At 46.2% G+C, this 14,774-nt stretch overlaps 1 protein-coding gene across 4 annotated transcripts in view; it reads left to right on the forward strand.

Moving 5' to 3' along the window:
• Nucleotides 1–14,774, forward strand: part of FAM189A1 (family with sequence similarity 189 member A1) — a 501,535-nt gene that overhangs the window by 431,235 nt on the left and 55,526 nt on the right. For 3 of the 4 annotated variants that reach the window (XM_046009853.1, XM_046009855.1, XM_046009857.1), the window contains one exon: nucleotides 5,226–5,360. The exons of the other annotated variant lie outside the window; for it this stretch is intronic. In XM_046009853.1, the coding sequence (XP_045865809.1) occupies nucleotides 5,226–5,360 (135 nt within the window). The remainder of the gene's footprint in view (nucleotides 1–5,225; nucleotides 5,361–14,774) is intronic. 4 annotated transcript variants of the gene reach the window in all.

A 14,774-nucleotide genomic window follows, 5' to 3' on the forward strand; every position in this document is an offset into this window, starting at 1 on the left:
GAGTAGCTCTATTTTCAACTTTTTGAGGAACCACCATGCTGTTTTCCAGAGTAGTTGCACCAGCTTGCATTCCCATCAACAGTGTGGAGGGTTCCCCAGAAAGAGAGAGTCTTAAGCAGGCTCCATGCCCAGCATAGAGCCTGAGGTGGGGCTCTATATCATGACCCTGAGATCACGACCTGAGCCAAAATCAAGAGTCCAGCCTTAACCAGCTGAGCCACCCAGCTGCCCAGACAAAGAAACGATTTTTAAAAAGAAGAATGAAGGGCAGGAATCAGCTTATTTGATTTAAAGACTTATAGCCACATTATTCAAAGCAGAGAGAGAGAGAGAGACAAATAGACAAAAGGAACAAAATAGAGAACCCAGAAATATACTCAACCAAATTTTGACAAAGGTCAAAAACAATGGAGAAATGATAGCCTTTTTCAATAAATGGTTTTGGAGCAGTTAGATATCTATGGGTAGAAATATCAAGCTCATCCTAAGTTTCATACTACAGTGTAGATAATGTCTCACCATTCTCCAAAGTGGTTGTGTCAATTTACACACCTACTAGACTTGTATGAGCATCCCCAGTGCTCCCCATCCTGGCTTACTTGGAATTTGCATCTTAATTTTAGTCAGGGAAGTCCTGAAGGAGCTTACTTCCCCACAGTGAGACTGTAAGCCAAGAAACGGGAGAAGAGGAGACCTAACATTGGAAAGAGGAGACTTTTTTTTTTAAACAAAAGATTTTATTTAATTATTTGTCAGGGAGAGAGAGAGCACAAGCAAGGGGAGCAGCAGGCAGAGGGAGAACAGACTCCCCACTGAGCAAGGAGACTGATGTGGGACTCGATTCCAAGATCCTGGGATGATGACCCAAGCCAAAGGCAGACGCTTAAAGACTGAGCCACCCAGGTGACCTGAGAGAGACTTTTGAGACGGGGCAGAAGGATTTCCCAACATGTACATGACCAGCGTGTATGGACTGCCTATGGATTAGCTAGTCCAGATTAAAGCAGGAGATAGGGACTCGGTGCAGTGGTCTCTAAGAAGAAAATAAAGCTGACAGAACATCTGATGTGTAAGATCATACTCGGGATATTTTCCATTCTTTTGGCGAGACTGAGGGTGAATTAGAGATGGGCAGAGAGGACATTAAGCAAGCAATAAAGCAAAACAGTTTAAATTTTAGAATAAAAGACAAATCATATATGGTCTATGGTTTTGTTGAAATATGTAGTTCAGAAATATTTTCTCATAGTCTATAGTATGTCTTTCATCCTTGTAACTGGTCATTTAGAGCATTAAATTCAATTTTTGCTTTACACTTTTGGTGTCACTCCAAGAACTCTTTGCCTAGCCTTAGATCCTAAAGATCTTCTCCAGTGTTTTTTTCTAAAGGTTGTGTAGGAAATTTTTTTACAGCTAAATTAAATTACATTAAAATTAAATCAAATCCCAGCCACACCATGACAGTATTGGTCTCAGTAAATCACTGGGCTGTGCATTTACTCATGTGGGTGATGGTTGGTCTTGAGCATTCCCTGAGGTACTAGGTACTTCCTGTATTTTAAATAGATTTTCCCTTATTATAGAATCTTCATTTTCAGTTGAAAAAATGTGCGCTCTCTAGAAAGTGTTGGGCTGTGGCTTTGAATTCAGAGTGGGAATACTTAAATAGATATCTAACATGGGACACCATTTCAAGCTTATGCAGACATAGCCATGGGCGCCGTGAGAATCTTGTTTTAGGCCTTTTTGCTCCACTGAAGACTTAACTAGCCTTGCCTGCTCCCCCAAAATTATCTTCTCCTTCCTCTTCTAGCATTAGGCTATTTTATGCCCACAGTTAAGAGTGTGACACGATAGACTAATTAGGCCAATGAGGCTAGTGGACAGTGTAATGTGTTGCCCCTTCCAGGGGAAATATGGGAACTAGGATTTTTTCCTATTGTTCCAGCTGGGGTAGTAGGCAGGTGGTGGAGAGATCGAGAGAGAAAGCCTTTCCCAGTCAGAGCTGTTGTAGGTTCTCCCGTGCATCTGTGACTAACACAGATCCAAATCTTAGCTTTATACTCGGGTGTTTTTTTTTGTTTTTTTTTTAAGATTTTCTTTTTTATTTGACACAGAGAGAGAGAACACCAGCAGGGGGAGTGGAAGAGGGAGAAGCAGGCTTCCTGCTGAGCAAGGAGCCTGATGCCAGGCTTGATCCCAGGACCCCAGGATCATGGGCTGAAGGCCGACGCCTAAATGACTGAGCCACCTAGGCGCCCCCTTATATTCTTGATGCTTGGAACAGAAAATGAACAGAATGAGCCAATCCTAGGACATGTGTGGAGGTGGTAAATGCCGTGGTCAGAGGAGAAAGCAGAAGAGAGTGAGGGGGACCAGGAGTGGGCCCGAGGGAGGGAGAGAACAGAGGAAGGCAGAAGGCATTAAGGAAGGTGTTGGGAGGCCTCCCTGAGGAGCTGAGCCCTGGAAAATGTGGGGGACACCAGGGGAAGGGGAATGGGCTCTGGGGAAAGAGTCTCTATAGTGTATGTGCCTGACATTAAGCTTTTGATTATCAAGGCATTCATTTCAAAGCCATCCATCCTGGATAAACACACTGCCCGCAGTTACAAGCTACATGATGAGATAAGGAGCCAGGCCACCCCAGCCCTGAAGATTCTCTCTTAGGAAGCTCTGGGTGACCCAGAGAACTGACCTCTTGAGTGATCCTGCTTTTCCCTTCCTGTGCCCTAATACTTGCTCTTATGTTTTAAGAGTGAACCTATGAAATCCTGGGCACCTACCCCACCCTGAATCACAGTAAAGGCAAAGCCACAGGTGGCCTCTCCCCCCGACCCCCCGCCCCATCGTGGCATCCCTAAGTGGCCCTGGGTATATGGGGTACCCTCCAGGAACTTTGACTAATAGGCTTTATTTTATCAAAATTCCCTGATGAGTGTTTCTGAGGACCGTCTTACAGTTGTTTTAAGAACCATAAGGGCTGGTCTAGCCACAACATTAGCTCCAGTCGGGGTCATGTCTCTGGGGGCTCATCACAGGTAACAGGGGTGCCGGTGAATGCCCCCAGCCTCTCCTAGCCTGTAGCATCACTCTCAATAGGCTGATACTAACACAAAACACTTTCCCAGGCAAGAGGAATGACCGTTGTACTTTCCAAATGTACTTCTTCATTTCCTTTTTTTTTTTTAAGATTTTATTTATTATTTATTTTGAGATAAGAGAGAGAGAACATGAGAGGGGGGAAGGTCAGAGGGAGAAACAGCTTCCCCATTGAGCAGGGAGCTCTATGCAGTGTTCGATCCCGGGACTCCGGGATCATGACCTGGGCGGAAGGCAGATGCTTAACTAACTGAGCCACCCAGGTACCCCTTCTTCATTTCACAGCATCTCTAGTTGGAGAAGAGCCTGCAGTCCCAGGGATGTGTTATGGGACAGTGTCCCTGCAGCCACCTCACAGCCCTGGCCAGCCAGCGGGAAGGGGCCTTGCCCAGAGCACACATCTGGGTGTGTGGGATTCAGGGGTCCAGACCCAGCTGTCCCCACTTGATGCCGAGAGTTCTGTGTGTTCTGTGGATCGGCAGGACACGCTGCCTTGTGGAGGACTTGTACCCAGAAGCCTGGCCCTGCAGACACCCAGGGTGGGTCCTGGCTGTACTTTCTCTGTGAGGTGTTTGTTGTTACGGGTGTGTTGTTAGGGCTCCCGGGCTGCACTCCGTGCTCAGTGTGGACTCCAGCTCTGGAGTCTGGAGACATCACTAAAAGCATGAAAGGCAAAGGTGACTTTTAGAGGCCCCCTGCCGTCAGTGGGGTGGCCGAGGCCCAGGGTGGTGGTTTACGCAGGTACGGCTCTCCTGCTGCTGGTCTCCAGCCCTCCATCCTCTTCTTCCAACCCGTCACTCATTACATTAGAAGATCAAATTAAAAGAGCAAAAACTGAAACATCAAGTAAGGAACAAACTATCCAGAGGTTGAAAATAGATGAAGATTTGGCCGTGGACAATACCCTTGACCTGTGGCTGTTCCTTTTCCTTTCTGGAAGTCTGTGTTTGTGAGCAGTTGGGTGTGCATGTGATTACGATTAGGTGCAGAGGAGGGCTCGACTAGGAGCAGGAAGGAGGAAATTGGGGGTGGGGGGTGTGCAGGACCGAGTGAATGGAAGAAGGCAGTATTGCTCATTTCTGCAGCCTGGCCTGAGCCGTCCTACGTCAGGCTGCCGGGGAAGGACAGCCTGTGTGCTCTGAGGGTCTCCTGCTGAGCTCCAGGCTTTTTAAAACCCTCAAATTGCCTTTTTTTTTCTTCCCATGGTTTGTAATTTTCCAAGACATTTTAATTTATTCAACATTTACTGAAATGCCACACCTCATCGCATTATGGACGCTATGATGGTGACGTGTGATGACTGTCCTCAGGGGGCATGCAGAACACAAAAACTGCAGCTGGACAACACAAGTGTCCAGCAGGGACATCTGGGTGGCTCAGTCAGTGGAGCGTCTGCCTTCGGTTCAGGTCACGATCCCAGCGTTCTGGGTTCGAGTTCCTCATCAGGCTTCTTGCTCAGTGGGGAGTCTGTTTCTCCCTCTGCCAGCTGCTCTGTCTGCTTGTGCTCTCTCTCTCTCTTTCTGTGACAAATAAATAAAATCTTTAAAAAACATAAAAAAAAAAAAAAGTCTCCAGCAGACCTGGGGTGGGAGTGTGCTGCCCAGAGGAGAGGCAAGCCGCTCCAGAGAGGGAAAACCAGACAAGGTCTCAAGGGTGACACTGGATTTGGGTCTTGACGGGTGAGTAGGAGTTTGGTAGGCCAGGAAGTGAGTCAGGAAACTGCTAACCACAGGAGCAGCACTGGTAAACCAAGGCACAGAGCCATGAGAACACGTCTCCATGCATACCTCAGCATGAGCAGTTTTCCATTCCTTTACTTTAATCTCCTTCTGCAGCTCACCCCAAATTGTAACTTCATAACTTCGGTCACCCACATGTATTCCTTTTAATTCATCACTTTTAAAATTGGAACGTGAAGTTATTCCTACTGGGGTGTGGGGTTTTGGGGGGGTTTTCTTGGGGGGTCCCTTTTTTTGTCCATAAAAAAATCATTTTGGCTTGATTACTTAAGGAAAACGGAAGTGGGGTGCATTTTCACACGATCTGAATTGTGTAACTCAAGTGTACCCCCGCCCGGGGCAGAATGCCGTTTTAATTGTGAGATCTGTCTGTGTTCCTCTGTCTAGATTAAGTTTGACAGTGTCGAGGTGTGTGTCTGCTGTGAAAGGCAGCACCAGTCGTCGGGCTGCAGCAACCTTGGGGAGACGCTGAAGCTGAACCCGCTGCAGGAGGACTGCAACGCTGTGAGGCTCACGTTGAAGGTGATGGCCAAGGGCACTCCTGATTCATGCATTCCATCCCATGCATTTACAGACATTTTCGGGAGACTTTATTCATGTATATAGTCCCGGTCCTTAATTCACTTCGGGTTAGGTTCAATGCAAGAGGGACTGTCTTTCCGGAGAACGTTTTATAGGATTATAGATTTTCACTGTAAAGGTGTTGCTTCCTGGACCTCCTTTTCCATTTTTACCATCCCACTTTCCCGCCTCTGATATATGTGAAGGAGGATATGCATGGTTGAAAGAGGTCTTTACAAATGTGGCTGTGATGCGTTCTACTGCTTTTCTAACTTTTTTGCTGTTCTGCCATCGGGGAACAGATGGGTATTTATTTTGCCTTTTTAAAGATATTTGGAGAAAGACGTTTTCCAATTTCCCACGGCAGTCTATTCTCATGTACAGCATCTCATTTCTTTTAAAGTGACATAGAAAGTTGTTTATATTGTTCCTTGCTTTTTCTTCCAACAAGTGTTTTTTCTCCTTCCCAAACCCAAATTGGTTGCTTAAAAATGCCTGTGAACAATGAACCTGGTTTCTCTCTTTTCCCTGGACAAAGGTGTGCGAAAACCTTTCCAAAAGGATGGGAGAAGGTGAAAGGGATCCTTGGTGGGTGGTGAAATTGTGTTTGGACCGTGTAGGGAGCGCTAGAGAATGTGCGTCAGGAACAGCATGTGGGATCTGGAGACTGGAGATCCGCCCTGGCGTCTGCGAAGAAGGGGGAGAAACATCGCCCTCTGGAACTGGGCTCCTGGGATTAGTCCTCCCTGAGAGTCCTTTCGAAGGCTGATCAGCATGACGGCTTAGTCTGGGTGAGCTCCCTGCTGGTGGTCCAGGGCACTGTGAAACCAGGTGGCAAATGGGAAATGATGTACGGAGATTAAAGATACACCTAAAGGGGCGCCTGGGTGGCTCAGTGGGTTAAAGCCTCTGCCTTCAGTTCAGGTCATGATCCCAGGGTCCTGGGATCGAGCCCCACATTGGGCTCTCTGCTCCACAGGGAGCCTGCTTCCTCCTCTCTCTCTGCCTGCCTCTCTGCCTAGTTGTGATTTCTCTCTGTCAAATAAATAAAATATATATATATATTAAAAAAAAAAGATACACCTAAAGTACAAGGTGGGATTGGGCCCGGCACCCTAGAACCTGCCTCGTTTTGCAGGGAGGAATGGGCCAAGTTCAGCGGTCCAGCAGCCCTCCAGAGTGATAGGTCCAGCAGGCTCCGGCTAACCCAGACCGTAGCACTCACGGGCCTATCCTACCTGCAAGGTGTGTCTTGCTGCTTCATGATGCATACAACCATGATTTCTCTCTTCCGGTGTTACGGGGCATGTGCAGGGTCAGCTGTGGCCTTATATGGCCTTCCTGGGACGGGGGCATGGGCAGCCAGCACTAACTCTGAGATCTCATTGTGACAGCTCCTAAGTCACTGTCTCAATCTGGGCCCCTTTTCTTTCCATATTTAAAAACACATAACAAGACAATAGGTAATCTAAATTAAATCACAGTGCAACCACTACCCCTCGGGGAGTAGACAAATCTCCGGAGAATCTTGTAGTTCTGGAGGCTCAATGAGTGCACGGAGGCAGTCAAACTTCTAAGTTATATCTCACTCAGTTGATGAGTTGGTGGTATTTGACCTGCTGTCCCAAGGCCTTGGGGTGCTTTTTGACGCCTGCACTCTGTGCGAGCCTCCCAGGACCTGTTTCTTTGTCCCCAGAGGACGTGGCTATGGCTGGGAAGGCAGTGTTGGAACAACAGTGCTCCCTCTAAGAAGGCCTAGGTTGATCTAGCGAGCTTGTGGTCCCTCCTGACCCACTTCTCTAGTGTTCTGATGAGGAAGCCACTTGGGAGGGGCTAGCTAAAATGGAAGGAGGTGAAGGATACTTAAAGAGTTCAAGTCAATGCTGCGGAGTCTCCTCGAATGGCTCATCCCCGTGGATGTTCAAAGTGCCCAATATGGTGGTAAGAGTTGAGGGCAGAAGACTACTCCAAACTTCTGAATAAGTTTGTTTTAAAAACTTGAGTAGGGATCAGGACAGTCAGAGTTGGTGGCATGAGGGTCAGATGAGGGAGGATTCATGATTAATGTAGGGGGCCAATGGTCTGGAAGTGACAAGACCTGAGCAGCCTGGCCCTCTGCTGAGGGCCTGTGGGGAGAACAATGGCCTTAAGTGTAGGGGGTGGGGAGCTGAATTTCATGTGGGGTCAGAAGGATGAGAGAACATTTGAAATGAGAGTCTGTTTACTGCCAGCCCCCAACTTTGTTCTTTTCCCAAATTGCTTTGGCTAGCCTAGTTCCTCTGCATTCCACAAGGATTTTGGAATCCGCCGATCAGTTTCTCCAGAAATCCTGCTGGGATTTTGACTGGGATTGCACTGACTCTCTATCTCAATTTGGAGAGAATTGGCATATTCATGGTATAGACCTCCATTTACTTGGGCCTTGTTGTACCATGCTCGGCATATAGGTCTTAACATATTTTCTAATATTTATGCTCATACTGTTTCATGTGTGTCAGTATTTTTTTTTTAAGATTTTTTATTTATTTATTTGAGAGAGAGAGATCACAAGTAAGCAGAGAGGCAGGCAGAGAGAGAGAGAGGGAAGCAGGCTCCCTGCTGAGCAGAGAGCCCGATGTGGGACTCGATCCCAGGACCCTGAGATCATGACCTGAGCCGAAGGCAGCGGCTTAACCCACTGAGCCACCCAGGTGCCCTGTCAGTATTATTTTAATGGTGCTTCAAAGTTTTACTTGTCTCTTGTTCATTGCTAGTATATAGAAATTTGGTTTTTGTTACTGACCTTGTATCCTGTGCTTTTATTAAACTCAACACTTCTGGAGCTCTTTTGTAGATTCTTTTGGGTTTTCTATGTAGGCAGTGATGAGAATTGCAAAAAGAGATGGTTACACACCTTCCTTTCTAGCCTGGGGGCCTCTTAATTCTTTTTTTCTCTACCTCTTCCTTCTCTTCCTCCCACCCTTCTTCCCTTCCTCCCTCTTTTTCTCTTTCTTTCTGCCTTATTGCACTGACTAGAGCCTCCAGTACAATGTTGGATCGATGTGCTGAGAGCATACATCCTTGCCTTGTTTCCGATTCTCCGGATTAAATATAATGTTAGCTCTAAGTTTTCCATAGATGCTCATTATCAGGTTACGGAAGTTCCCTCCTATTCCTTGTTTTCTGAGAGTTTTTGTTTTGTTTTGTTTTTAAATCATGGATGGATGTTGAATTTGCCTTTTTCTGCATTGACTTAGATGTCCATCTGCCTTTTCTTCTTCAGTTTGCTCATGTGCTGAAAAACAATGGTTGACTTTTGAATGGTGGACCAGCCTTGCATTCCCAACATAAATGAGACTTGATCAGCTCTCTCTCAGTTCTGTTGAGCCTGCTGATGCCCCAGTCAAAGACATCCTTCATTTTGGGACTGTGCCTAGTCATCTGACTCTCCATATCACCTCCTCCCTCTCTCTGCTGAATTACCTACGTGATCCCACACACCGTTCACCTTTTTTCCACTAAAACATCTGCCCAGGTGAACACATGCTCATACTTCTCAACATGGAAATTCTCATGTCCTTCGAATTTTGGTGGGTTGGTTGCCTTGGGACCTCAGCTGTCTGATGGGTTCAAATTAAGTTGTGAATTTGCAGTGTTCAGTGTTTTGGTTGCTGAAATGGTATGGGGCAGGGCTCTTTTTAGCTTTCTACGTCATTATTATATTGCTGTAGAGAAAGACCCAAAGTCAGCCTCATGTTTTCTCCCTTTTGAAACATGGTGGTCATTAGTGCTGCCTAAAAATATTTCTAGCTCTCCAACTTCCCTTTATGTGGTAAGGTTATACTTCCCAGAGTCTCCTTGTGGTTGTGTAGGGTCATGTGAGCAAAACTTACATGTATACTTCCAAGCCTGAGTCATTCCTGTAGTGAGACATTGTGCAGAGCTCTTGTTCCTTCTGGCATGGTAACTGGCAAGTTGTAGATGGAGACTGCACCATCAGTCCCGGTGACTGCAACGGGTAGAGCCCCATAACTCACCCACATTGGACAGTGTAGCATGAGTGAGAAATAAAGTTCTATTGTCTTAACCCACTGAGATCTGGGGATACTTGTTACCGCCATAACCTAGCCCATTCTGTCTGATGCAAGGCAATGGGTTCTTTTGGTCCAGGTGCTAATAATATTTTTAAAATTATCAAGTCTATTTGCTTCACTGTGATACGTCTTGATGTTAATCGACCTTTCTCAAGCTTTCCGTGGTAAATTTTTGCACAGTGAGTTTGCATCTTGCTTTATTTCAGCAAAGTTTCCTTGAACTAGAAATCTGAATTTTTTTCCCATTCTCTTTGTTTTAGGATAACTGCATTTCTTGGACTACTTTTTAAAATTTAAACTCAGTTAATGAACATGGAGTGTATTCTTAGTTTCAGAGGTGGAGTCCAGTGATGCATCAGTTTTCTTGGACTACATTTACCCGGTCTTTGGTAACTACCATTTTCTTCCCTCTCATTGTTTAAACTCTTCCTTTTCCATCTTATTTTGCTCCAAAGTTTCTCTGAAGGCTCCTTCCTACCTGTTTTTCTACAATGAGTGGTATCTCTGTTCTCTGCTTTCGATGTGATCTTGAGCTTCGGTAGGTCACTTTGCAAGTCTCTGCTTCTCTATCACTTATTCCGTGAGCCCTTGTGTCTCTGCTTTTAGCCCTTGGATTACAGGAACCTTCTCTGTTTGCTCCCAGTTGTCACCACAGATGTCTCTAGCCGGTTAATTACAGTGGCGTTTTCAGTGTAGTCCGTATCTTTCTTAGATCTTCTCTGGCGCATATGGATACTTCAAAGCACAAAAGCCGATTCCTGTGAATAGTGCTGTGCTCTATCTAAATAGGCTTCAGCATAATTAAGAATGTATACTTCCTTCTCATAAATATAGGCACTGCTTCCTCTGAGATTCATATAGGTCTAAGTGCCACATTCTCTAATTTTCTTATAATTAGTGGTGCAGTCATTTTTAATGTGCTCATTACTCTTAAAGTCATTCGAGCCATGCTGTGCCTGGTGACATTCCTGCAGTCAAAGCCTCTGCGGCAGGGACCTGGTGTTTCTTGGTGTTAAAACTCTCAGAACAGGGTCACCTGGGTGGCTCAGTCAGTTAAGCGTCTGCCTTCGCCTCAGGTCATGATCCCAGGGTTCTGGGATCGAGTCCTGCATTGGGCTCCCTGCTTAGCGGGAAGCCTGCTTCTCCCTCTCCCTCTGCCTGCTGCTCCCCCTGCTCCTGCTCTCTCTCACACCCTCTCTCTATCTCAAATAAATAAAATCTTTAAAAAAAAAAAAAAAGCTCTCAGAACACACACGGGAGGTGTTCTTGTAAAATGGAGCATATTTCCATGGGAGCCCCTTCCTATAACTTACAGATGTTCTCAGCCCTTGGCCAAAGGAGGTGCAAAGGGGACTGTTGTTTTCATTCATTTCCCTTGCCTGTTCTTTTTTGGTCAGCAATTAGAGCAGGTTCACTGGGTCTCTTAATAGTCTGATCTGAGGTTCTAGTTATCTGATTAGTAATACTCCATGCCTAAATTTCCATATTAAATTATGGATTATCCATACTTTGTGTCTAATGAACTGAGTTTGTGCTGGGAAAATCTCATGCAATTGGTTTAGGAATCAACACTTCTTTCATTTCAGTTGTGTCTGAGTTAACCAATAGTGACTTAATGAGATTAGTCTAACTACTCATTTACCAATAGGCCTCCCTCCTCCCCCCACCCCACTACCTACCTAATCCCGGAAGACTGTACACACACAGTCTGTCATCAGGGAAAGCAAGCAGAAACCAAAACATTTCCCGGCTAATGAAGAATATATTTGGAATCCAAAAGATGATGCCGCCCTAAGATTATTTTCCATGGCCTGGGGACCTAGGAAGCCCCCTCTGCCTTGGTCTCTTTTCTGTCCTTCCCAGCCACCCCCACTCCTGGATTCTCCTATTCAGCCAGAGAGCCCCTGGGCGCACACAAGCCTCTTTCTTAAGGATATGGATTGCCACTTCAACATAATGTCTCATGTCCTGTTAAAGTTTGCTACTGCCCCCTCACAGGGGTGAGGGCAGGGCAGAGGGGACAGAGGGGATCTAGAACTCCATGGAGCCATGGTGGGATACCAGGATGGCAGAACCAGAGGAATGGAACGCCCTGTTGTCCCGCAGCTTATTGTGTAGGTAGAGTGAGGTCAGATGGTTCCTTCCTGGTCCCTGAGCAAGTCCAGTGATGGGCAGGGCTCCTTCGAGGGTTGATTCTCCAAGATTCCCATTTCTGCTCCCTGATGCTGGGACCTGGCTATGGGCATCCCATTATGAATGATCCATAAATAGGACCTAAAACTCAAGGATTTCAGCCCCTCCTCTAACAAAGCAATAGACAATGGTGGGCAGTTTTTCCCAAAGGAGCGAGTCTACAGATCCCTTCTCCTGATAAAATAATGTCTAGGCTTTTGTAAGATAAAAACGATCAAATAAATGATAAAAGATGTTTGGGTAGTTGAATGGTCGCCTGTGCCAAGTCAAACCCAGCACAAGATTGTGACATATTTTCCAATCCGTATTAACAGAATTTTTAAAAGGTTACAAAACTCAGAATGATTAACTGGTGGAAGGAATATGCTTCATCATATGCTGATATGATATCCATCCCAGCTTTAATTCTTTGCTAGATCCCAGAATGTCCTGATGGTTTAATTATAATGATGCAATTCTAATTCAGAACAGAGTTAAAAATCTATTTCTTGCTTCATCTATCTGGATTTAATTTATTGAGCCATAGGAAACCAAATTACCCAGAGAAACATTATCAATGGACAAGGAGATAAAAGTTTCCCAAGAAATCAGTTTATGTGCTTTCTTGTCTTATCTTACAGATGTTTTATCTTTGTCTCTTAAAAAAAAAAAAAGACAAGATCATTTCCTAAAACTGAGGGACTTGGGAGATGAACTCATCATTTAACCTCTGTTCTTCCACACGTTCTTCACCATGCTGAAGAAATAAAAATGAGTCTGAGCATAAGTGAATAGTCAACATTTTGTGACAAAACTCCCAGCCTGGACTGGCAGCAGGCAGCATCGTACACACACACACACACACACACACACACACCCCTTCTAGACATGACCTTGACATTTTCAGAAGTGGGCAGCTACCCAGAGTAAGACAGATGTCTCTATCTCTGTACAGCTTTCTTCTCACCCCTGGATTCTTAAGGGAAACTAGTGGTCCCTCTGGCGGGTGGGATCCTCTGTGCTTTCCCACCTATACTAACAACCATGGGACCCATGTAAAGGAATAGCTAGAAATAGTAAGTTCTCTTGGCCACTGAACACAACTTATGTCTGTCAGGACTGCTCCCTCATTATGGAGAAGGGGGTGCCCACCATGTCCTTGAGTGGCATGTCTGCCCCTGGTTTCCAACACCCTTGAAACCCTGCCGTGCCACCCTCTGATTCTAGAGGTCTCTTGTGATCTTGGGTTTGTTGGAATGTCTACATAGACCCATGTAGCCTCAGTTCAACTAAACAGCCTCTGAAATAATCCTCCACATCAGAGGTTCTACGCAAGGGGGTGGTGACTCCTCACCAGCTGCTGAGTTGGAACAGGGTCCAAGATACTCAGATATCGAGGTGCAAGTATTTTCAGTGATGTGTTCATAGCAGTCCCATCCCATGGTCATGGCCTCACTGGACTGGTTCCCTCCCAGGGTCTCTCGGGACTGGCAGCTGCAGAGCAGGTGCACCCACACCCCGCTGGGCGGTCAGTCCAGTGACAGGCCAAGCATGGAAAAGGCAGGCCCGGGAAGGGTTTGCTTGCTGCACGTTCTGTGGTGCCAGTCCCTGGCCTTTGTCCCTTAGTCGCCTTCTCTTTCTGGTCTCCCCAGAAACATGGCATTCCAGGGAGATGTCTCATGGAAAACTCTGGCATCTCTGGCTCTGAACACCCCTTCTCCCAAACCCACCTTCTCCTCACAGCCCAGTAGCCCCCTCTGAGGTCACCACATGATCTGGCCTTTTCCCTGAGCCCTGCCACCCGCAGGATGGCTTGATAGGGTTCCCCAGTCAGCTAGACTCTACTGTGTGATACCATCCTTCTCCCTGTCCTTGAGCCATATCCACTGCATCACGGACGCGGGGACGGGTGCCCCAGAGCTCCTACCTGCTCTGTCTTTTCCTAGCACCTCTCTAGCTCACACTCGCACCCTGACCAACAAGACCAGCAGACCTTGCCATGAGGCTTTATGCCCGGGGTCACCAGCCTCACCTGGCGATCTGCGCTGCCCAGCACTCCTCTAGCCATCTCATTCCTCAACTCTGAAATCTCCCCAGTAATTGTCAAGTTGCGCCCAGGAAACAGACCTCACAAGATGTGTGTAGCAATGGACATACACACACACACACACGCACACATGCACACATATACTATTTATATATACATACCACATAAACAGAGAGGGAGAGAGATCTTAAGGAATTGGCTCACATGATTGTAAAGGCTGACAAGTCCAAATCTGCAGGGGGAACCAGAAGGCTGGAGACCCCGGGAAGGGCCACTGTTACAGTTCAAGACTGAAGGCCATCAACTGGAAGAATTTCTTCTTGCTCTGGGCAGGTCAGTCTTTGGTCTTGTTGGTTTTCACCTGATTAGACGAGGCCCACCAACATTTTGGAAGGCAATCTGCTATGCTCTGAGTTCACTACTTAAATGTTAGTGTCATGCAAGAACACCCTCATAGAAACATCCAGAATGTTTGACCCCCATATGCAAGTACCATGTCAGCCAAGTTGACACACAAAATTAACTATCACATTCTCCACCACCCTGGTCCCAGTGCATTTTCTATCCCCTACATCATACCATCCCATACTGATGTTAAAATTGCACAACTGATTAGGTCACCACTTGCTTTTAGGGTGAAGACCTAAATCTTGAGCCTGTCTTATAGAGTCCTTATCTCTTCTTTGGCCTCAGCTTGTGACATTCTTGCTTCTCCCCTCCTGCAGTCACACTGGCCTCTGGTAGCCACTGGGACACCCTAGAAAGGTCTCTGTACCATAATCTTGGTTCATGATGTTCTCTGTGTCCAGAATATTTCTCCTCCCCATTTCAATGAACTTATTCCTCCCCACCCTGCAGCGTTCCCCTTTCCCCTCAGACTAGACCAGGTTACCCTTGCACTAAATTCTTATAACGCCTTATACTTTATCTTCATGTGACAGCTATCACATATTTTGACTATGCCTTTTTGTGACTTATTTATTAATTCCTATCTCCCTCCCACTCCAGACAGTAAGCTCACTGAGGGTAGAATGGTATTCTTGGCTTGCTGTGGCTTCCAGGGAAGGGCACAACATGATCAAT

Source organism: Meles meles, chromosome 6 (genome assembly GCF_922984935.1).
Source record: "Meles meles chromosome 6, mMelMel3.1 paternal haplotype, whole genome shotgun sequence".
In the NCBI taxonomy this organism is placed as follows: domain Eukaryota; kingdom Metazoa; phylum Chordata; class Mammalia; order Carnivora; family Mustelidae; genus Meles; species Meles meles.